Here is a 23,517-nt window from a genome sequence, read left to right on the forward strand (position 1 = left end):
AGCACACAGCTTGTACGGGTGAGCTGCAGGGCTGAGTGCAGACTGGCTGGGAGAGCCTTGAGGAGAGACTGGAGACAGAGGTGTTGGGGAAAGAACGGGAGGAGGAACCTGGGAGTGCCGACTCCCTCCCCGTTTGGTAGTCTCCATTGTGGGCTGGAAAGGCGCGACCCCAAAGAGGCAGAAGCGGGGTGCACATGAACCAGACTGCCTGCGATTGAAATGCAGTCTGCACAGGGGTTGGATCCCTGACCGAAAGGGGTCACAGAACTGCCCAGAGGCCCCTGAGGGGAGACTAGAAATGGAGGCATTGGGGAAAGAACGGGAGGAGGAACCGGGGAGTCCCGACTCCTTCTCCTTGCCATAGCCTCCATTGCGTGGGAAGAGGCCACACCCCCAAAGAGCCAAAAGCTGAAAAGCAAACATAGACACCCCCAAAACACCCAAAGCAGGCGCGCACACTTGCGCCGAGTGACTGGCGAGGGTTGGCGAGTGTGTGTGTGACCCACACGGGCTGGCGAATGCTTGCACCCGCCGGCAAGGCCTCTCACAGACTGGCACCCATACGGCCTGCGAGGGAGTGCACAGAGGGGCAAGGGCAGGCATAAATTGACCTATCCCCCGCGATTGCAGAGCGGCCCACAAAATAAGTAGAGCTGCCCAGAGTCCCTGGAGGAGAGACCAGAAACAGGATTAACCGGAGAGTTCTAGAGCTGATTTCCTCCCATTTCCATAGTCCCCATTTGGCAAGGGCAAGCAACACACCCAAAGAGCCAAAAGTGGGGAAAACACACAATAGAAGACCCTAAACTGACCAGTGCCGCGAAGCTCGCATGCCAGGGAGGCCAGATGAGTATGGGAGGTCGCGAATAAGCCCCCTGGTCTGGGGCAAACACATGCGAGCCCAGGCAGGTGGGGGACCCTGCCACACTGGGAACGAACTCAAGGAGCCCGCCTGAGAGCGCACAGAGATCCCAAAAAATAACCCAGCCCTGACCAAAGGGGTCACAGAGCTGCTCCAAGCAGGAGTCAGACACAGGCATTAGACTCCTGAAAGGCTCAAACAAACAACCCAAGGCCCTATAGGGTCAACAACTGACATCATCAGAGGCAAGCCCAGAAAGAAAAGTAAAGGACAAAAATACTTAACAGACTCTCACAAAAATGGGAAGAAAAAGAAGTTCCCCTCAAATGAGTGGAAAAGGGGACTCCCCACAGAGAGAGCTAAATGAAATAGAGGAAAAGGAACTATCAAACTGTCAGACATGGAATTCAAAACAATGGTTCTAAGGAAGCTCAATGAGCTCAGCCAGTTCAAAGATAACTATAAGAAACTGCAGAGAAACTATCAGGGTCTTACAGCAAACTATATCAGCCTGGAAAAGGACATAGAAACTATCAAGAAGACACAAGAGGATATGAAGTATACCATTTCTGAATTGAAGAACACAGTAGAAGGAATCCAAAGCAGGCTGGATGAAGCTGAGGATCGAATCAGTGAGATGGAGGACAAGGTAGAAAAAAGCTCCCAGAAAGAACAAGAAATGGAAAAACGGCTCATAAAGAATGAAGAAGCATTTAGGGAAATGCAGGACAACCTGAAATGCAATAATATCCGTATAATAGGGATACCAGAAGGAGAAGAAGAGGAGCAAGGAATAGAGAACCTCCTCGACAAAGTAATGATGGAAAATTTACCTAATTTGAGGAGAGAAAGGCTCTCATGGATCCAGGAGGCACAGAGGACCCCACTCAAGAGGGACCCAAGGAGGTCCACTCCAAGACACATCATCATTAAAATGGCAAAAGTCAAAGACAAAGAGAGAATCCTCAAGGCAGCAAGGGAGAAGGAGAAAGTAACATACAAGGGGGCCCCGATACACCTAGGAGCTGACTTCTCAAGAGAAACACTACAAGCCAGAAGGGAATGGCAACAAATATTCCAAGCCATGAAAAGCAAGGGCCTACAGCCAAGGCTGCTCTACCCAGCTAGGCTTTCCATTAAAATAGAAGGAGAAATACGGAGTTTCCCAGACAAAAGAAAGCTAAAAGAATACATCTCTACCAAACCAGCACTCCAAGATATGCTAAGGGGACTGGTTTAAGCAGATGAAGGAACAGAATGAGACAGAGAGGAACACAGGTACAAAGAGAAAAATGAGTAAGTTTCTACCAGTAATATCTCTCAATGTGAAAGGACTAAATGCCCCAATCAAAAGACACAGGGTAGCTTAATGGATAAGAAAACATGACCCACACATATGCTGCCTACAAGAGACCCACCTCAGAGCCAAAGACCTACACAGATTGAAAGTAAAGGGATGGAAAATAATATTCCACGCAAATGGACAGGAGAAAAAGGCTGGCATTGCCATACTTGTATCAGACAAAGTAGATTTCAAAGCAAAGGCCATAAAGAGAGACCCAGAGGGGCACTTTATCATACTTAAATGAAGAATCTATCAAGAAGATATCAACATTGTAAACTTATATGCTCCCAATATAGGAGCCCCCAAGTTTAGAAGGAAATTGTTGGATGACTTCAAAAGATATAGACAGCAACACACTGATAGTAGGTGATTTCAACACCCCACTGTCAAAAATGGACAGATCTTCCAAACAAAACATTAATAAACATATCGTGGCGCTGAATGACACACTGAATCAAAGAGACTTAACTGACATATATAGAAACTTCCATCCCAAAGAAGAAAACTACACATTCTTTTCAAATGCTCATGGCAGTTTCTCAAAGATAGACCACATGCTAGGACACAAAGCAAGCTTCAGCAAATTCAGGAAAATTGAAATAATACCAAACTTTTTCTCAGACCACAAGTCCTTGAAACTCGAAATTAACCTCAAAGAGAAACTTCAAAAACTTGCAAACTCATGGAGACTGAACAGTAGACTATTAAACAGTGAATCGGTCAATGATGAGATAAGAGAAGAAATCACAAAATTTCTGGAAACAAATGAAAATGAACAGACAACTGTCCAAAACCTATGGGACACAGCAAAGGCAGTCCTGAGAGGGAAGTTCATAGCAATACGGGCTTACCTTAAAAAGATAGAAACATTTCAAATAAAATACATAACACTACAACTTCAAGAACTGGAGAAACAACAACAAATAAATCCCAGAGCAAGTAGAAGGAAGGAAATAGTCAAGATTAGAGCAGAACAGAATGACATAGACACAAAAAGAACAATTCAGAGGATCAACCAATCCCGAAGCTGGTTCTTTGAAAAGAATAATAAAATTGACAAGCCATTAAGCAGACTCATCAAGAAAAAAAGGGAGAGGACCCAAATTAATAATATCAGAAATGAAAGAGGAGAAATAACAACTGATACCACAGAAATACAAATGATTATCAGAAAATATTATGAACAATTATATGCCAAGAAATTTGAAAATATTGATGAAATGGACAAATTTTTAGAAATGTATAATCTTCCAACACTGAAGGAGGTAGAAACAGAAAGCTTGACCAGACCGATAACAGCTGGAGAAATTGAAGCAGTAATCAAGAAACTCCCAGCACACAAAAGCCCAGGGCCAGACGGTTTCCCAGGAGAATTTTACAAAACATTTAAGGAAGAGCTTACCCCTGTCCTTCTCAGACTATTCCAAAAAATCCAAGAGGAGGGAAGACTCCCAGACTCCTTCTATGAGGCCGGCATCACCCTGATGCCAAAACCAGATAAAGACCCTACAAAGAAAGAAAACTACAGGCCAATTTCGCTGATGAACATAGATGCTAAAATCCTCAACAAAATATTGGCAAACCGCATCTAGCAATACATTCAAAAGATTATCCACCACGATCAAGTGGGATTCATCCCAGGGATGCAGGGATGGTTCAATATATGCAAAACAGTAAACGTGGTACATCACATCAATAAAAGAAAAGACAAAAACCACATGATCATCTCGATAGATGCAGAAAAACCATTTGACAAGGTACAGCACCCATTTATGATCAAAACACTCAGCAACATGGGAATAAATGGGGCATTCCTCAACATAATAAAGGCCATATATGAAAAACCTACAGCCAATATCATACTCAACGGGCAAAAACTGAAAGCTTTCCCACTAAGATCGGGAACAAGACAAGGATGTCCGCTCTCACCGCTTCTTTTCAACATCGTATTGGAAGTCCTAGCCACAGCGGTCAGACAAGAGAAAGAGATAAAAGGCATCCAAGTAGGAAAGGAGGAAGTAAAACTATCATTGTTTGCAGATGACATGATAGTGTACATAGAGAACCCTGTAGACTCTACTAAAAAACTCCTTAACCTAATAAGTCAATTTGGCAAAACAGCAGGATACAAAGTCAACATTCAGAAATCAAAGACATTTTTGTACACCAGCAATGCACTAGAAGAAGAAGAAATCAGAAAAAATATACCATTCGATATAGCACGAAAAAAGATAAAGTACCTAGGGATAAATTTAACCAAAGACACAAAAGACCTGTATGCAGAAAACTATACAACATTGAAAAAAGAAATTAAGGAAGACACAAATAAATGGAAGCATATACCGTGCTAATGGATTGGAAGAATTAATATCCTCAAAATGTCCATACTACCGAAAGCAATTTATATATTCAACACAATCCCTTTTAAGATAACAATGATGTATTTCACAGAAATAGAACAGACATTTCAAAAATTTATATGGAACCATAAACGACCCTGAATAGCCTCAGCAATTTTGAGAAAGAAACACAAAGTAGGAGGGATCACAATACCGGACATCAAACTCTACTACAAAGCCACCATACTCAAAACAATCTGGTACTGGCACAAGAACAGACCCATAGACCAGTGGAACAGAATAGAAAGCCCAGAAATAAGCCCAGGTCTCTATGGGCATCTAATATTCGACAAAGGGGGCAGAAGCATAAAATGGAGCAATAACAGCCTCTTCAACAAATGGTGTTGGGAGAGCTGGACGGCTCCATGCAAAAAATTGAAATTGGATCATCCGCTGACACCATACACAAAAATAAACTCAAGATGGATAAAAGACTGAAATATAAGTCGCAACACCATCAAAGTCCTCGAGGAGATCATTGGCAGGAAACTCTCAGATATCCCACGCAGCAATTTTTTCACTGATATGTCTCCTAAAGCAAGGGACATAAAGGAAAGAATAAACAAGTAGGACCTCATCAAAATAAGAAGCTTCTGCATGGCTAAAGAAAACATCAGCAAAATGAAAAGGGAGCCAATCGTATGGGAAAATATATTTGCTAATGATACATCAGATAGAGGTTTGATCTCCAAGATATATAAAGAACTCACTCGACTCTACTCCAAGAAGACAAACGATCCAATCAAAAATGGGCAAAGGACCTGGGCAGATGCTTTTCCAAGGAGGAGATACAGAGGGCCCAGAGGCATTTGAAGGGATGCTCAGCATCACTAGCCATCAGAGAAATGCAGATCAAAACCACCATGAGGTACCACTTCACACCGGTCAGAATGGCCATCATAAACAGATCCACAAACAACAGGTGCTGGCGAGGCTGTGGAGAAAAGGGAACCCTACTACACTGTTGGTGGGAATGTAGACTGGTGCAGCCACTATGGAAAGCAGTATGGAATTTCCTCAGAAAGCTGAAAATGGAACTGCCTTTTGATCCAGCGATTCCCCTGCTGGGACTATACCCTGAGAACACCAAAACGCCAATACAAAAGAACCTATGCACCCCAATGTTCATAGCAGCACAATTTACAATAGCCAAGTCTTGGAAGCAACCTAAATGCCCATTAGTAGATGATTGGATCAAAAAGTCATGGTACATATACACAATGGAATACTACGCAGCAGAAAGAAAAAAAGAAGCACTATACTTTGCGACAGCATGGATGGAACTGGAGAGCATCATGCTAAGGGAAATAAGCCAGGGGGAGAAAGACAAATACCATATGATCTCACCTATAAGCGGAACCTAAACAACAATGCAAAGATGCAAGGAAAATATGACCAGCAACACTGAAAGGAAAAGAAATCAACAGAGACAAAAGGGAAGGGGGGGCAGGAAAAGGGAAGGGAAGGGAAAAGTCAAGGAACATATAGCAAGGACTCATGGACAAAACCAAAGGGGAAGAGCTGAGGGAGGGAAGGTGGAAGGGGGGCAAGGGAAAAAGGTGGGGGGGGAGGCAGAGACAAATGTATTTAAAAAGTAAATAAATTTAAAAAAAATAAAGAAAAAAAGTATACAATCAGTACAAAAAAAAAAGAAGAAACTAAATAAACTTGATAATTATCAACTTCATTAAAAATAGATGTGCAAGAAAGGAAAAGTAATTCTAGTATGCTACATAACTCAATTGTGAATAGGATTTCCATACTCAGAATAGCATAAACACTGAATATTGATATAAGCAAAATTATGACATAACAGTTTTGTGAGAGTGGTAGCATGGAAAGTCTTTTTTGTGTGTGTATGGGGGCTGATGGTGATAATTAGCTAAACTCTCTTCTTCTATTGAATGCTTTAATCTGAAAATTATTAATTAGCCTTATAAGCATACCATTTAGCCAAAGGAGTTCAGAGTAGTTGTCTCTGGGGAGTCCTTATTGAGGGGGTGGTACTAGCTGTGAGAAATAACTATTTGCTTCTTTAAACTGCATTTAAAGTAAAATTTTTAGAGATCAAGCCTCTATCTGATGTATCACTAGCGAATATATTTTCCCATATGGTTGGCTTGATCTCCAAGATATATAAAGAACTCACTCGACTCCACTCCAAGAAGACAAATGATCCAATCAAAAAATGGGCAAAGGACCTGGGCAGATGCTTTTCCAAGGAGGAGATACAGAGGGCCCAGAGGCATTTGAAAGGATGCTCAGCATCACTAGCCATCAGAGAAATGCAGATCAAAACCACCATTAGGTACCACCTCACACCAGTCAGAATGGCCATCATAAACAGATCCACAAACAATAGGTGCTGGCGAGGCTGTGGAGAAAAGGGAACCCCAGTACACTGTTGGTGGGAATGCAGACTGGTGCAGCCACTGTGGAAAGCAATGTGGAGTTTCCTCAAAAAGCTGAAAATGGAACTGCCTTTTGATCCAGTGATTCCCCTGCTGGGACTATACCCTAAGAACACCAAAACGCCAATACAAAAGAACCTATGCACCCCAATGTTCATAGCAGCACAATTTACAATAGCCAAGTGTTGGAATCAACCTAAATGCCCATTAGTAGATGATTGTATCAAAAAGTCATGGTACATATACACAATGGAATACTATGCAGCAGAAAGAAAAAAAGAACTACTAAACTTCGCGACAGCATGGATGGACCTGGAGAGCATTATGCTAAGCGAAATAAGCCAAGGGGCCAAAGACAAATACCATAGGATCTCACCTATAAGCGGAACCTAACCAACAATACAAAGATGCAAGGAAAATAAGACCAGCAACACTGAAAGGAAAAGAAATCAACAGAGACAAGAAGGAAGGAGGGGGGGCGGGGAAAAGGAAGGGAAGGGGCAAGTCAAGGAACATATAGCAAGGACTCATGGACAAAACCAAAGGGGAAGAGCTGAGGGAGGGACGGAGGGAGGGGACAAGGGAAAGTGGTGGTGGGGAGGCAGAGACAAATGTATTTGAAAAAATAAATTAAAATAAAATTTTTTAAAAATAAATAAATAACTATTTTATAATTAACTTTGACATTTAAAAAATAAATAAAATCAATCCGCATTTAGAAAGAAAGAAAAAGGAAAGAAAGAATGAAAGAAAGAAAGAAAGAAAGAAAGAAAGAAAGAAAGAAAGAAAGAAAGAAAGAAGGAAAGAAAGAAAGAAAGAAAGAAAGAAAGAAAGAAAGAAAGAAAGAAAGAAAGAAAGAGAAAAAGAAAGAAAGAAATGGAACTCCTACCTTTTGCTACAACATGGATGGAACTGGAGAATATTAAGGTAAGTGAAATAAGGCAGTTGATGAAAGACAAATGCCATATGACCTCACCTATAAGTGGACTCTATTCAAGAAAATAAACTAACGAACAAAATAAACCACAGGCATGGAAACATGGAGCAGACTGAAAGTGACCAGAAGGGATGGGTAAAGAGGACAAGGGTGGAAAGAAGGAGAAGGAACTAGACAAAGAACATGTATGAATGACCCATGGACATGGACAACAGAGTGGGAATTGACTGTAGGAAGGGGGTTGGGGGTGGGATGGGTGGAGGGGCCAAAGGGGGAAAAATTGAGACAACTGTAAGAGAATAAACATAATTTATGAATTTAAAAATATAAAAATATAAAAATAAAAATTAAAAAAAAAAAAGAACAGATGTATAGATCAATGGAACAGAATAGAGAACCCAGAAATAAAACCATGTCTTTATGGTCAGTTAATATTTGACAAAGAGGGAAGGAGCATACAACTGTTTTGAAAATTGCGAAGGATGAACACTGTCATGAATTTGCCATTATATCCAGAATTGCAGTGTATTTTTCTCAAAAGATATTATTAATTTTCCTTTCTATCAGAGGTTTTTGTTTTGTCCATGTTTGTATATCTTTCCTATTTAATGTTAAAACTTCCACTCTTTTTATTATAATAAACAAGGACAAAAATAATTTAATTTCAAAAAAAGTAAAAATTTTGGAAAATTAAAGCTGCTTAAAAATTTTAAATTGATTATGTCACCAAATTGCTTTAAACTCCTAGTGGTTTACCATTACGATTAGAATAAAATCCTAACTCTTTCCCATGGGTTATATATGGCTCATCATCACCTAAATCCTACTTAACTATCTTACTTCATCTCATACCACTCCCTCCTCCCCATCTCTAGGATCCAGCCAGTCTGGCATACTTTCTCTTCCTCAAACACACCAAACACATTCCCATCTCAGAGACTTTGTGCTTGCTATTCCCTCTGCCTGGAACCGCCTTCTCAAGATGTATGCATGGCTGGGTCTTTCTTTCCACTCAGGACTCAACTAAAAATTGTCTCTTTACAGGTGCCTTCCACAATCAAACAAACCCAATCTGAGGGATAGTCTAAAAGTGAACTGACCTGTACTCTTCAAAAATGTTAATGTCATGAAAGACAAATAAAAACTGGGAAACATTCTAGATTAAAGAAGACTAAAGAGACACTAACAACTAAATGCAATCTATTATTTGACCCTCAATTTATATTTTTATAGGGTGATATGAAGCTTTATTGAGACAATTACAAAAATTTTACTGTGTATTTTATATTAGATAATAATTAACGTATCATTGTTACACTTCCTGAATATGACAATTACATTGTGTATGTACAAGGATGTCTTTTTTCTCAGGAGATACATTCTTAAATGCTTAAAGTAACTTTCAAATGGTTCGGCCAGAGAGAGAGAGAGAGAGAGAGAGAGAGAGAGAGAGAGAGAGGAGTTATAAATATTAAGTAAATGAGGCAAAATATTAACAAAAGTGCTGAATATTAATCAAGAATATATGTGTTCACTATATTATTCTTACAACTTTACTATAGGGTTAAAAACTTTCCAAATCAAAAGTTGGTGAGACAAAGTCTTGAACTTTATTTAAGTTTGATGATAATAGTATTGATGATAGAAGTAATTCCCTACTGTTTCAGATATAAGTTTAAGTGAATAAGTAAATTTATTGACCAAAGTAGCCCTTTAGGCATTTCTTATCATATGATCCTGTTTTATTTTCTTGGTTGTATTTATAATTTTCTAAAACATTTTTAAATTTATGTATTTGCTTGTGTATTTAAGGTCTGCATTTCCCTAGTCCCTGTCCCATGAGTGCTGGCATCTGTCTTATTCACTGGTGAATCCCCAGCATTCAAGTAAGTGCCTACCACATAGTAGATATTCAGTAATTACTTGTGAAATGACTGAATGAAGCAATACCAAGAAATCTTGGATAGAAACAATGGTCACACTGGTGTAATTGTTCACCCAAGGCCAAGTTAAAGCTCTGAGGCCCTATTGGGGAAGGGCCCTGTTAATGCAGAGACCTGTGAAGCTGAGAGAGAAAAAGAAAGGGAATTAGCCTCTTTCTCGCTTACGTACTGTTGTAAAGGGAACAGAACGTACCAGAAATGGCAGTAGCCCCAAAGGATACAACCTGAGGAAAGGGCTTTAAAACTAAAAGGTGAATGGTGATAGGCAGGTCCTGGAAATGGCTATTTAATGCTTTAATCTTCATCCAAGACAACTGAGTTATGTGACACCTTGTCCTTGCAAGTTACTTTAATTGTGTATAAACTCTTCCCTGAAATTCCCTCTTACCACATAACTGATGAATTGTGCATTTTGCACTCTCAGTAATGAAGGAGAATGACAGGGAAAGAGGAAAAGGGGCATCTAAGAACACAACAGGTCATTCTTAAGAGAAAAAGAAAGTTACATTTCTCCCTAACTATTTTCATCATAATAATTTTGCCTGTCAAACCTCTTTTTCTTTTCTTTAAAGCATCTTTATTCTAATACAGTTTTCTCAATATTCCCCCTTTGCCCTCCTCCACCCATCCGATCCTGCCACCCTCTCCCACAGTCAATTCCCACACTGTTGTCCATGTCCATGAGTCATTCATACATGTTCTTTGTCTAGTCCCTTCCCCTTCTTTCTACCATTGTCCTCCTTCCTCATTCCCTGTATTGACTGTCAGTCTGCTCCATGTTTTCATGCCTGTGGTACATTTTATTCATTAGTGTATTTTGTTGAATAAATTGCAGTTACAGGTAAGATCATATGGTATTTGTCTTGCACCAACTGGCTTATTTCACTTAGTATAATATTTTCCAGTACCATCCATGTTGTTGCAAAAGGTAGAGTTCCTTCTTTCTAATTTTTTTAAATGCAATTGATTTTATTTATATTTTTAAATGTCAAAATCCATTATAAAATATTAAATACTTTAAATCCATTATAAAGTCTCAACAATTAAGGCAATATGACACCAGCAGTGAAATAATCAAATATATCAATGAAATGAAATGAGCACTGTAGGAAAAAAGGTATATATCTGTCTAACATTGTAATATATGATTAAATTGATGTTTCAGATCAATGGGGAAAATATGGTTTATTCAATAAATAAGGTTCATGGACCACTATTACTTGAAATAAAATAAATATAGAGCCCTATTTCACACATTATACAAAAAATATTCAGGGGAGTTAAAAATCAATATGTAAAATCTAAGGAGTTTTAGGAGAAAATACAAAATTATATTTTCTTATCCTGAAGTAAAATCTTCAAACCCAGAAGTTATAAAGTAAAATATTGACAATATGACTATATTAAACATTTAAGACCATACAGTAATATACATATAAAAAAAGTTAAAGGACAAGTAACAGAATAGGAAAGTATTTGCAACAGAGCTAAGAAAGGGTTAATAGGGGTTTTCTTAGGGAAAAAATTCTACAAGCATTTAGTCAAAAAATGGATAAAAAATACTTAAAAGTCATTTAAAACTTCTTAAAATAATAAAAATAGGCAAGAAATATACAAAAACAGGTTTAGTTTCAACAAATAATAAGCAATTAAAATAACATATCATTGTCACAATCAGTTAATAAGTATTAAAAATACTGGTAATATCAAGTATTGGTGACTGTGAAAGGAACTGGGTATTCATAGACTCTTTTTCTTCATCCTCTAAAAGCAGTCCCTTTAGCATATTTTGCAGTGCTGGTTTGGTGGAGGTGTACTCTTTCAGCCTTCTTTTGTCAGGGAAACTCTTATCTCACCTTCCATTTTAATTGAGAGCCTTGCTGGGTAGAGCAGTCTTGGTTGCAGGCCTTTGCTTTTCATGACTTGGAATATTTCTTGCCATTCCTTTCTGGCTTGTAGTGTTTCTGTTGAGAAGTCAGCTGCTAGCCTTACTGGGGTTGCCTTATATGTTACTACCTCTTTCTCCTTGCTTCCTTTGGGATTCTCTGTTTGTCTTTGATATCTGCCATTTTACTGATGATGTGTCTTGGAGTGGGCCTCCTTGGGTTCCTCTTGAATGGGACCCTCTGTGCTTCCTGGATTTGTGTGACGTTTTCTCTCCTCCAATTAGGGAAGTTTTCCATCATGACTTTTTCAAATAAATTCTCTATCCCTTCCTCATTCTCTTCTCCTTCTGCTATCCCTATTATACAGATATTATTGTATTTCAGGTTTTCTTGCATTTCCCTCAATGCCTCTTCATTCTTTGTTAATCTTTTTTCATTTTCTTGCTCTTCCTGGGAGCTTTTTTCTTTTTACCTTATCCTCCAGCCTGCTGATTCAATCCTCTGCTTCATCTAGCCTGCTTTTGATTCTTTCTACTGTGTTCTTCAATCAAGAAATTCTATTCTTCATTTCCTCTTGTGTCTTATTGATAGTTTCTATGTCCTTTTTCATGCTGATATAGTTTCCAGTAAGTGCCTCATAGTTTCCCTGTATTTTTTTGTAATTTTCTCTGCTCTCACTGGGCTCATTAAGCTTCCTTAGATCCATTGTTTTGAACTCAATATCTGATGGCTTACTTCCTTCTATTTCATTTTGTTCTCTTTCTGGGAAGTCCTCCTTTCCCTTCAACTGGATGGTGTTTCTTTGTCTTCCAATTATTTGTGAGACACTTCTTGTTTGCTTATACGTCTTAAGTTGATATGTCTTTATTTCTTGACTTTGTGGTATGAACTTCTATGGTAGGAGACTGCTATTTTTACTTTCTGGATCTGCCTATGATGATGTGAGATGTTGACCCTGTCTGCCCATAGGCAGTCCGCTTGAGAGTTCCATGAACCTACTTTCTGTGGCCGTCTCCTTCAGTAGTTAATCTAGTCACTCTGCACACAGCAGGCCGGCTTAGAGACACTGCAGGGCAGGGCAGAGTCCATCCTGAGGATGAGTTATTGGGTCCTCTCATGCTTCTGCCACTCAGGGGAGTGGCCTTCCTGAGCCAGATGGATGCTGCTGTATGGGGGAGGAGTTAGCACCAGGATCCCACCAGCTACTCTCTCAGTTCTCTCCCCAAAGCAGCCATCTCTAGTCTCTCCTCAAGTGTCTTTAGATCACTCTGAGCCCCCTTTAGCCAGGGATCTACTATCTGTGGCTGCCACTCTGTACTCAGCAGTCAGGCTTTTGCACTACTGGGCCAGGGCAGAGTCCCTCCTAGGGGCAGGGCTATTTTGTCTTCTCATGCTACTGTCACTCACGGGCTTGGTCTGCCAGAGCCAGATGGCTGCTGCATCATAGGGGATGAGCTAGCACCAGGATCCCGCCAGCTACTCTCTCAGTTCTCTCCCCAAAGCCTCCTTTCCTAATCTCTCCTCAGGCTTCTCTAGCCCACTTGGTCCCTGCCTTTTCTGGGGACCAAGGTTAGTGGAAGTTAGCTTGTGCTAATGCTGATCCTTCTGTCTGTCCAAGGTTATATCTTCTTCGCTATTGTTCAATTGTTTGCTCAAGGTGATTTCTCCACAATTTAGTTGTAATTCCAGATTGGTCCTGGGAGGAGGTCAGTGTTACTTCTAGTCACTCCTCCACCATCTTGATTTCTCTCAAACCTCTTTTTATCCATGTCCTTTCCCTACCTGCTTTTCTTTCCACCATCACTATCCTCCACCCCTGGTTCATGCCAGAAAGAAGTACTTTTTGAGAGTTGAATGGTAGTAAAGTAACATTGGTCAGGGACAATTATTACTAAAATAATACTTTTTTCCTTTTCAGATAAGGATACACACACATACACACTTACTTATAAATATTGAGAATGATTATTGCAGTTGTTTGCCTGCCTCCAGTATTAACACCGTCTCAGGAAGGTTCGAAGACAATCATTTCTACTCTCTCTAAATACCATCACCTCAGGGATACTATTAGTTCTACTCTCTCCACTCCATACTTCCCCTACACATGCCTGTGACCTGTCACACCAAATTCTACCAACTTCTTTCTTTATGGCATTAGAGCTATCTACTTTCTCTTATTAATTTGAGCTCACTTAGATCCTAGGCAGTTCAGGACTGGATGGGTGCTTCTCATAAGCTTCCTACCATATCTAAGCCACAATACTGTAAGTCAAAGATTCCAAAAAGATCCATATTTTTATCCTCCTTCAAATTGCCCTTGATCTCTTAATCTGTTACCAGGTCCACAAACATCCCATTCTTGACTTTCTAAGAAGGCCTTTTTTCATTTCTCCCATTCCACTGGTCATTCATCATCATTTAGAATTTCAAATTAAGAATTCCATTAGCATGTTTAGTCCATGAAAGCCAAATAACCCATTATGGACTGAATCCAAGTGTATAGGCAGGTGGTTGAGCAAGTACAGCCAGCAGCGTTGGCACAAGACTTGAAAATGCAGACCTAAAACTAGACATTGCAGAAAAACTCAAGAATCATGATTTCACAAATGACCCCGAATTAACTATACCTGTTCAGGAGGAACAAAGTAGATTTGTAGATGCTTCTAGGACCAAGTACACTGCCAAGGATAATTTTTCTCACTGGTTGGTTTGACCAAGTCATCCCAATACTCAGTCTTCATTGGCTCTCAGTTACCTTTAAATCAAATGTTCAAACAATTCAGTCTGGTGTTCAAAGTCTTTTATATCTCCCCTTGTTCCTATGAATTACTCTTCTCTAACCTAATTTCTCATCAGTCCTTGGTATGGACCCTCTACCTCAACCAGACTGGTGTATTCTCACCACCAGATTCCAATGCTCGTTCCTCTCCTTGCCTGTAATGTCTTTCTACTTTCTCCTTGCTACTCTATATTAATTACATCATTTGAGACCCACTTCAAGATATGCTTCTTCCAAGAAGCTTTCCCTGATTCATTCACAACATCGCTAATATTTTGTGCTAAAACAGACTTTAAAGCTAGCTGATCTAGTTCAACTTTACCCCATCCTCATTTTCAGGTGAGAAATTTGAGGCCCAAAGATATTAAATAAATTGTATAAGATCATGCTGTGAGTTTTACGGTAGAAACTTAATCTGAAGACAGATTTCCTGATTTCCATTGCAATTTCCTTTCTATGTTATCACGTTGTCATGCTCTGTTCCCATTGTCCAAAACCACACACACAAGTACAAAGTGTGGTGTTATGTTCATAAACTGGCACCTGTGTTTGTAATGTTTTTTTACCTGTATTTGGTTTATGTCAATCACTAATTTTTAATAATTCTTTTTTAAAAGGGCACTGGTTCTTTTGTTTTTCTTTTGAAATATGTTATATTTATTTATTTTTTAGAGAGAGGGGAAGAGACAGAGGAGGAGAAACATGGATGTGAGAGAGAAACATTAATCAGTTGCCTCTCATATACCACAACCATGGATAGAACTGCAACCCAGGCATGTGCCCTGCCTGGAAAATTGAACCAGTGACCGTTTGCTTTGTGGGACAACCTCCAACCAACTGAGTCACACTGGTCAGGGCAGGTTCCAATTATTCTTGAGAGAACAAATCACATTTAATACTTCTGCCCCATCTTCTCCTTCCCCATGGCACCTAAAAGGACTGAATATATCTCAGGCTGGCAGTAAATGCATATTAACTGTGGACTGCTTAACTTCAAGAAAATATAAAAACAGAACCAATAAAACAAGTACCAATAAAACAAGAACCAATAAAAAAAGTACACGTCTTCCAGTCAAGATGGAGGAATAGTTAGACATGCTTTACCTCCTTGTGCAACCACAAGAAGAATCACAACTAACCTCAAAACAAAAAACACCCAGAACTGCCAGGAAATTGAACTGTATGGAAGTCTAACAACCAAGGATTGAAAGAAGCCATATTCATCCAGATAGGTAGGAGAGGCAGAGATGGGGAGCCAGAGTGGATAGGACACAGTGTGGCATAGAGAAGTGGTGGCAGCAGTAGTAGAATGGGTGGTCCCACATTCACATATGGTAGATAAAAATCAGGAGGGATACCTTGGTAGCAAGCAATCCCAGCCCCATACCAGACCATGGAGCCCTGGGTTCCAGCATGGGGAGGATAAATCCCATAACTTCTGGCTGTGAAAACAAGTAGGGGTTGGGGCAGCAGAAGAAACTGCTGGTTACTCAGAAGAATCTATTTAAAGGGCCTACATGGACTTAGAATGTACATAAACCCAACCCACTCTGAGAATTGCTCCAGGGAAGCAGCTAGAAGGGTGCCAGGTATATATAGGAAGAGGGTGAAGTGACTTAAAACAGGGTGAGTGCTGGGCAAACCTCCAGAAGACAGGCAGCAACATTGTTTCCTGTCCAACCCCTTCCTCCCAAACACATTGTCACAAAGCAGTGAAGTGCGCTGCCCCAGCATGGCAAATACAACTTTGTAAGGCTCTGCCCCATACAACTTAACAGATGAGCTAAGACAGGGAGTCAAAGCAGCTTTACCTAATACACAGAAACAAACAAAAGGTAGGCTTCCAAGTTGGAGAGACAAAGAAATATGGCCCAAATGAAAGAACAGAACAAAACCCCAGAAAAAGAACTAAGTGAAATGGAGCTAGCAACCTATCAGATGCAGAGTTCAAAACACTGGTGATCAGGATGCTCAGAGAACTCATTGAGTATGGCAACAACACAAAGGAAGAAATGAAGGTTACACTAAGTGAAATTTAAAAAAAAAAACCTTACAAGGAACCAACAATGAAGGGAAAGAAGTCAGGATTCAAATCAATGATTTGTAACATAAGGAAGAAATAAACATTCAACCAGAACAGAAAGAAGAAACAAGAACTCCAAAAAAAAAAACAAAACAAAAAACGAGGAGAGTATAAGACGACTCTGGGACATCTCCAAACATGCCAACATCCAAATCATAAGCATGCCAGAAAGAGAAGAGGAAGAGCAAGAAATTGAAAACTTATTTGAAAAAATAATGAAAGAAAACTTCCCTAATTTGGTGAAAGAAATAGACATACAAATCCAAGAAACACAGAGAGTCCCAAACAAGTTGGACCGAAAGAGGACCACGTCAAGACATATAATTAAAATGCCACAGGTTAAAGATAAAGAGAGAACCGTAAAAGCAGCAAGAGAAAAGCAGAGAGTTACCTACAAAGGAGTGCCCATAAGACTATCAGATAATTTCTCAAATGAAACCTTACAGGCAAGAAAGGGCTCTAAAGAAGTATTCAAAGTGATGAGAAGCAAGGAACTACATCCTAGATTACTCTATCCAACAAAACTATCATTTATAATTGAAGGGCAGATAAAGTGCTTCCCAGACAAGGTAAAGCTAAAGGAGTTTATCATCACCAAGCCATTATTACATGAAATGTTAAAAGGACTTAAGAAAAAGAAGATCAAAGCTGTGAATGCTAAAAAGGCAACAAATTAACAAGTATCAACAACTGAATCTAAAAAACAAAAACAAAAGCAAACTAAGCAAACAACCAGAACAGGAACAGAATCATAGGTATAGAGGTCCCTTGGAGGGTTATCAGTGGGGGGGGGGGGGGGAGGGGGAAAGAATGGCGGGAAAGCTACAGAGATTGAGAAGCATAATTGGTAGGTACAAAATAGATAGGGGGAGGTTAAGAATAGTATAGGAAATGGAGAAGCCAAAGAACTTATATGTATGACCCATGGACATGATCAAGGGGAGGGGGGACTGTTGGAGGGAAGAGGGGTAGCAGGCGGAGGGGAGCAAAGGGGAAAAGTTGGGACAACTGTAATAGCATAATCAATAAAATATACTTTAAAATAATAAAGAAAGCTGAGGTCCCCCCAAAAATAAAAATATAAAAATTAAACAACCAATGCAAAAGGAAAAGAAAAAAAAATCATTCCCACCTCCCAGAGACAATTGCTATTGGAATTTCTATATTTTTCTTTTAGTAGATTCATATAGAACTTACTAATTTAAACTTGTATTATGCATTATTATACTACTTCTAATAAGTGCTAACATTTACTGTGAAGTCACTCTGAGCCAGATAATATTTTTCTGTTAACATTTTATTGTGAACATTTTCCCAAATCACTCTTCTTTGGAAACATCACTTTGAGTGGCTGCATAATATCCCATACCATAGCTGTTCTGTGATTTATCTAACCCCTGCTGTTTTTGGACATTTAGAAGGTTTTCCTGTCTTTTATTTGGAGGGTATTATTATCAACCATGTTGAAGTGAGTGAGCATTCTATCATGGTCCCTCACTAATCAGCATGCTTTTAATGCATTTTTGTTAAAAAACAAAACAAAACAAATATATAAAACAGCAGAGAAGAGTGTGATTGGAAGTGTGCAGTGGGATCAGGTAGAACATGCATGTGTTCTTGAAAACATTCTAATGTGACAAAATTGTACAGAACTAAATGCAATGTACACACAAATAAAACTGGGGAAATCTGAATGAAGTCAGTGGATCATATCACTGTCGATATCCTGGTTTTGCAAGATATTACCACCGGAGGAAACTGTAAAATCTCTTTGTATTATTTCTTAAAACTGCATGTAAGTTTATAATTATCTAAATATAACTTCAGTTAAAAAAAAAACAAGTACGCTCTGGGTGGATTATTTTATTACATAGATCTTCAAAAAGATTCCTCCAACCAGGGCTTCATATAGTGAGCTTGGTTACAGATCATTAACTACCATCGAGAGAGAGAGAGAGAGAGAGAGAGAGAGAGAGAGAGAGAGAGAGAAGAAACCTCAAGGTAAAAATGTGAGAATAATGGCTCTTCTTACAGGCTGGAGAAATAGAAGGGTATTACGGCAGACTTGCACTTTGCAATCCAGAGGATTTACACAGTACTTGTCTCATAACCCCCAACTCAGCAATATGTTCTGGTCTTCCTCAGCTGGGAGTTGAGTGACAAAAGTTTTAAATGCCTGTTCCATCACTAATTATCTCTGTGACCTAAGACACATCACTTAATGTCACTGGACTTGTGTTTTCTCATCTGTAAAAGGTTAGGGGTTGAGATGTGGGATGGAAGTTCAGACTTGCTTTGCCTTGCATGTTTGTTGTGAAGCTCAACATAATATGTGTGAAAGTACTTTAAAATCCAAAGGCATTATATAAATGTAAGTTATTAACTTTTTAACTCCCAATTCTATTTCAATCAAATCTTAGAAGACTTAAGCAAGAGAAGGATAACAGCTTTTCATGTTAATACCATCTAAATTAATTGTTTGAATCCTCTACCTTCTCCATAAATGCTGTTGTTCATTTCATTTCTTTATTTTATTTAGTAGAATATTATAAAGTTTGCTATTTCAGCTTTGAATATTGCCAAGGTGTGGGGAGGCAGCAGAAGGTTGACAGCTGCAAAGACTCAGGAAAGGCACATATTTTTTCTATAAATTGCTCTAAAAGGAAAAATTTAGGGAAATTGAAGCTATTGGTCAGGGAATAGGAGGCTTCTACCTTAGCACTAAGGGTCATTCTCTCATTTAATAATGAAAATGAAAAAAAAAGAGGGAGAAGAGCTTTAATTTTGCCACATTTCTCAGGTTTTCTCTCCTTTGCATCCCCAAAACTTCTGGCATGCCTGAAATCAAAGGATCTCTGTTTTGGGCTTTATGGATGTATATTTTAAGTGGAATCACGATAAATCCTGGAGATAGAGGTGAGGTAACATATTGCATACTCAAAGGTATGGCCCCACTGTACTGATCTATCTTTTATGTAGCCCAATTAGGTAACTTATATAATATGTCCAAATGTTCCAGGTTAAGGACCATGTCTGACCTGGGACATCCAGAACCATGTTCATGCAAGCAAATGGTCATTATTCTTATTCTTACGTAGCTCTTGGCCTTCATATCACTATTGTTCAATTAGAAAAGAACCTCTTAGGAGATCATTAATCAGCTGAAATATCAAAAATTGTTGAAAAGCAAAGCAGAAGAAAAAGACATCCTAACCAGTAACCTGCAATGAATCATCCATTTAACAGACATTTCCATAATCCTTACTATGGTGTCAGTCCCAGGTTAGGTTTTGAGGAAAATATACAAACATGTAAGTAAAGCTTTCTTTGTTAAGAGACTAGTAGCCTATGGGGAAGAGGAAAGTGTCAATAAGATACAGCAAAAGTGTCTGAAAGTCAGGCACCAATCAATCCATTCTAACTATTCCGCATTCCCACTGCTATGTTTCCATAAAGCATTGTATTCAATGCTGGGCTGAGGAGAAACTAAAAAGCAAAACAAAACCTTGCTATAACATAAGGCAATAGGACAAATTGTGATATGTTGAGAATTTTTAAATTAAATTAATCATAATAAGCAGCATATCTCTAGCAACCCACCCTAATGGAGCAAAAGCCATGCGCAAACAACCATTTTAGCATTCAGCCTCAAACTGACCTTGCAGCAAGAGTTTACATCATAAATTTTGGACTCCTTGTGATTAAGAGTAGAATTATAGACAAGAGTCCCAGTGAACAGCCCTAGCTGGTGTGGCTCAGTGGATTGAGCACCAGCCTGTGAACCAAAAGGTCACCAGTTTGATTGCCAGTGCAGGGCACATGCCTGGGTTGCAGGCCAGGTCCCAGTAGGGGGCACGTGAGATGCAACCACAACCACACATTGATGTTTCTTTCCCTCTCTTCCTCTCTCCTTTCCCTTGTCTAACAATTAAAATTTTAAAAAAAGAGTACCAATGAACATATACAAAGCAATAGCTCCAAGTCATCACCTGGCGGTGTCCTGCTTGACAACACCAGTCTATGTCAAAACCCCAACCTGTCACTCTCTAAATCGAAGAGGCTATTCTACTCAGTGACTCCTCTGCCTTCAGACCTTCTGACTATATGCTAGGGTTTAGTGAAAACACTCCTCAAATGTGAAATATTGGTACCTTCTAAAGACAGAGATTTCACCAAAGTTTAAAAGCCTGAGAAGTGAATTCCAAGTGTAGGTAGACTGGCGGATCAGATCTGGCATCTGGATGTTCCAGTCCTGAGCTGTTAGAGTTAAAAGTAGCTTGGCTGCTTGAGTGTGGGATGGGAGAGAGGAGAAAAAGTCCGATGAGGATGAAGAGGATGACCTCTTTGTGTGGATTTACTGAAAGGAGGCTTGTCATCAGTGAGGGAACTTGATAGACAAGACTTATCCAACCACCTGCCCCACACACCCCCCACTTCCTCTGCCCCAGAGGTTAAGGATGGTCCCTACACCAGCCTAGTAGTTGCTAAGCAATGTAACCCTTCTCCAAAAGGGTGGGCTTAGGCTGACACTTCAGTGAGGATCTAGAAAGCATAGATCTCATCAGAGATTCTGTTCTTGAGAGGGGACTAGGTAAGACTGTCTACTCCAGTATTACTTAGTGCTGTGATATGGTGTAGGAAACAGAAAAATGATGCATATTCTAGAAAATTCTGGGTGGGTCAGCATCAGTAGGAAAAAGAAGGGGAATTACCATAGTGGAAGAGGTAGTCTGAGGGGAGAGGGTGAAAGAAGGGGCTGCAGAAGGAGGGTTGTTATTCACAACTGCAGCATTATGTGTGTCAGAGATATAGTCACTTGTCATATTTCAAATTAAGTTTATAGGTGCTCCTTCACCCCAACCCCCACACAACAGTGGCTTAACGGGCGGTCTCAATTTTTAATCACAGTTTTGCAGTATACTGGTATCTAAAGTCGAGGTCTGACTAAGGTGATGTTTTGTATGTATGTGTCCATAACTAACAATTTAGAGAGCTTGTGAAGCCTCTGTATGTGGTGGGAAGGGTGCTGCGGCAGTGACTGGCGATTCTCTTCTCCACAGAATCTTCAGTCCCTAATATCAGAGTGCTCTTAGGAATCAGGAAGTGAAAAAGGTGTGGGTGTTGGCAGCGAATTTCCCCCAGTCCAAAACACACACACACACACACACACACACACACACACACACACACACACACGCACGCACGCACGCGCGCGCATTAAGAACTTCAGTAAAAAGTCCTGCTGGTACCTGGGAAGTCCAACTAAAAGAAAAAGGCAAGCTCCCTCAGTAAAAGTGAGGCAAACAGACGCTCCGATCACTGCAGAGACCAGGGGAACCAGAGGGCACAGCCCTGCCGCCCCTTCCTGGACAGCCTTTCCTTGCTCTCAGAGCTTCATCTGCAGGCTGCGGAAAGCCAGGACTCCAGCACTCCCCATCACACACCTTTCCTGAAGCACCCCACACCCTGTACCCAACGGTAAACAGCTCAGATCTGGCAAAGCTCAGAAATGCAAAAAATGAAGGGGCAGGGGAAGGTGCAAATTTTACTTCAGTCGAAAGGATTGAACACACACACACACACACACACACACACACACAGTCCTGGTTAATTTCCTTTCCTGGGTTAGAAAAAAGGATTACTTGCCCACAGAGGTGTGGAGATGGGGAGCAAGAGGTTGGTCGGAGGCTAGGGTTCACCTGCTACTGGGGTAAGAGAGTAGACACAGGAAGGAAGCTGTTCTGAGCAGCGTCTCATAGCTGAGTGATTGAGCAAAGACCCTCAAATTCGCCTTTCTTTTTTCTTCCTTCCTTCCTTCCTTCCTTCCTTCCTTCCTTCCTTCCTTCCTTCCTTCCTTTCTTTCTTTCTTTCTTTCTTTCTTTCTTTCTTTCTTTCTTTCTTTCTTTCTTTCTTTCTTTCTTTCTTTCTTTCTTTCTTTCTTTCTTTCTTTCCCTTCCTTTTCATTTGAGTCATCTAAGGGTTAAGTGTGGCTGGGCTCCAGCCGGTCCCCCCCCACCCACCCACACCACTTTACTCCCCCTCCCCTTATTGTCTCCCGCCTCCCCTCCTGTTCGTCGCTGGGAGGTCATCAAGTGCTCTGTCCAGTCGGTGTTCGCAAGCCCCTCTGATTCCCGCCCATCTGGCCCATTGCTGCTTACGAAGAGGAGTGCGCTCACCGAGGGGCGTGTTCCAGCACTGGGAGATTCTGAGAGCCCTGGGTTAGACCTTAGAGCCGAGAGGACCATGGAGTGGGGCGGGGGAAAGTTTGGCACACTGCAAGGGGTTGTGGAACTGGAGAGGGCGGGGCGCCCAAGGGTACTTTAAGCCCTCCAAGCTCAGGGGAGCAAGCTGCCCTGTCCAGAGGTGGTGTGCAGCCATGGACCGCGGGGCAGCTGCGGCCCTGGGCACTACCCCGCCTGAGGATGGAGAGCAGTCCTCAGAGTCTTCAGAGCCGCTGCCGCCGTGGCCACCGCCAAAACTGCTGCCGCCGGCTCTTTCACCACTCTACGCGCCTTCGCCAGAGCCCGCGCCACAGTTCTGTCCAGAACCTGCTCCAGAACCCTGTCCGGAGACGACCCCAGAACCAGCCATAGAATCGGTCCCAAAACCAGATACAGAACCGGCCCCTGAGCCGCTCGCAGAACAAGCAACAGAACTAGACACCCAGACGATCTCAGAACCAGCGATAGGATTAGCCCCAGATCTGGCCACAGAACCAGCCACTGAGTCCTATCCTGAGCGGGCTCCAGAATCCTGTTGGAAGCCGAGTCCAGCACCTCACCTATTGCAGTGTCCGGTGATCACTCCAGAAACGGGTCTAAAGACCTCGGCATCACCCCTAACGCCAGTGCCCTTGTCCAGTATAAAGGTAA

At 40.7% G+C, this 23,517-nt stretch overlaps 1 protein-coding gene across 1 annotated transcript in view; it reads left to right on the forward strand.

Moving 5' to 3' along the window:
• The first annotated feature begins 23,021 nt into the window (after positions 1-23,021).
• The window catches only part of DGKK (diacylglycerol kinase kappa), a 159,911-nt gene continuing 159,415 nt past the window's right edge, over positions 23,022-23,517 (forward strand). Inside the window, exon 1 of the mRNA XM_054566361.1 lies at positions 23,022-23,492. Coding sequence (XP_054422336.1) covers positions 23,022-23,492 — 471 coding nt within the window. The remainder of the gene's footprint in view (positions 23,493-23,517) is intronic.

This window comes from Pteronotus mesoamericanus, unplaced genomic scaffold, assembly GCF_021234165.1.
Source record: "Pteronotus mesoamericanus isolate MK-2021 breed Mesoamerican mustached bat unplaced genomic scaffold, CSHL_Meso_final contig_173, whole genome shotgun sequence".
Taxonomy (NCBI): Eukaryota; Metazoa; Chordata; class Mammalia; order Chiroptera; family Mormoopidae; genus Pteronotus; species Pteronotus mesoamericanus.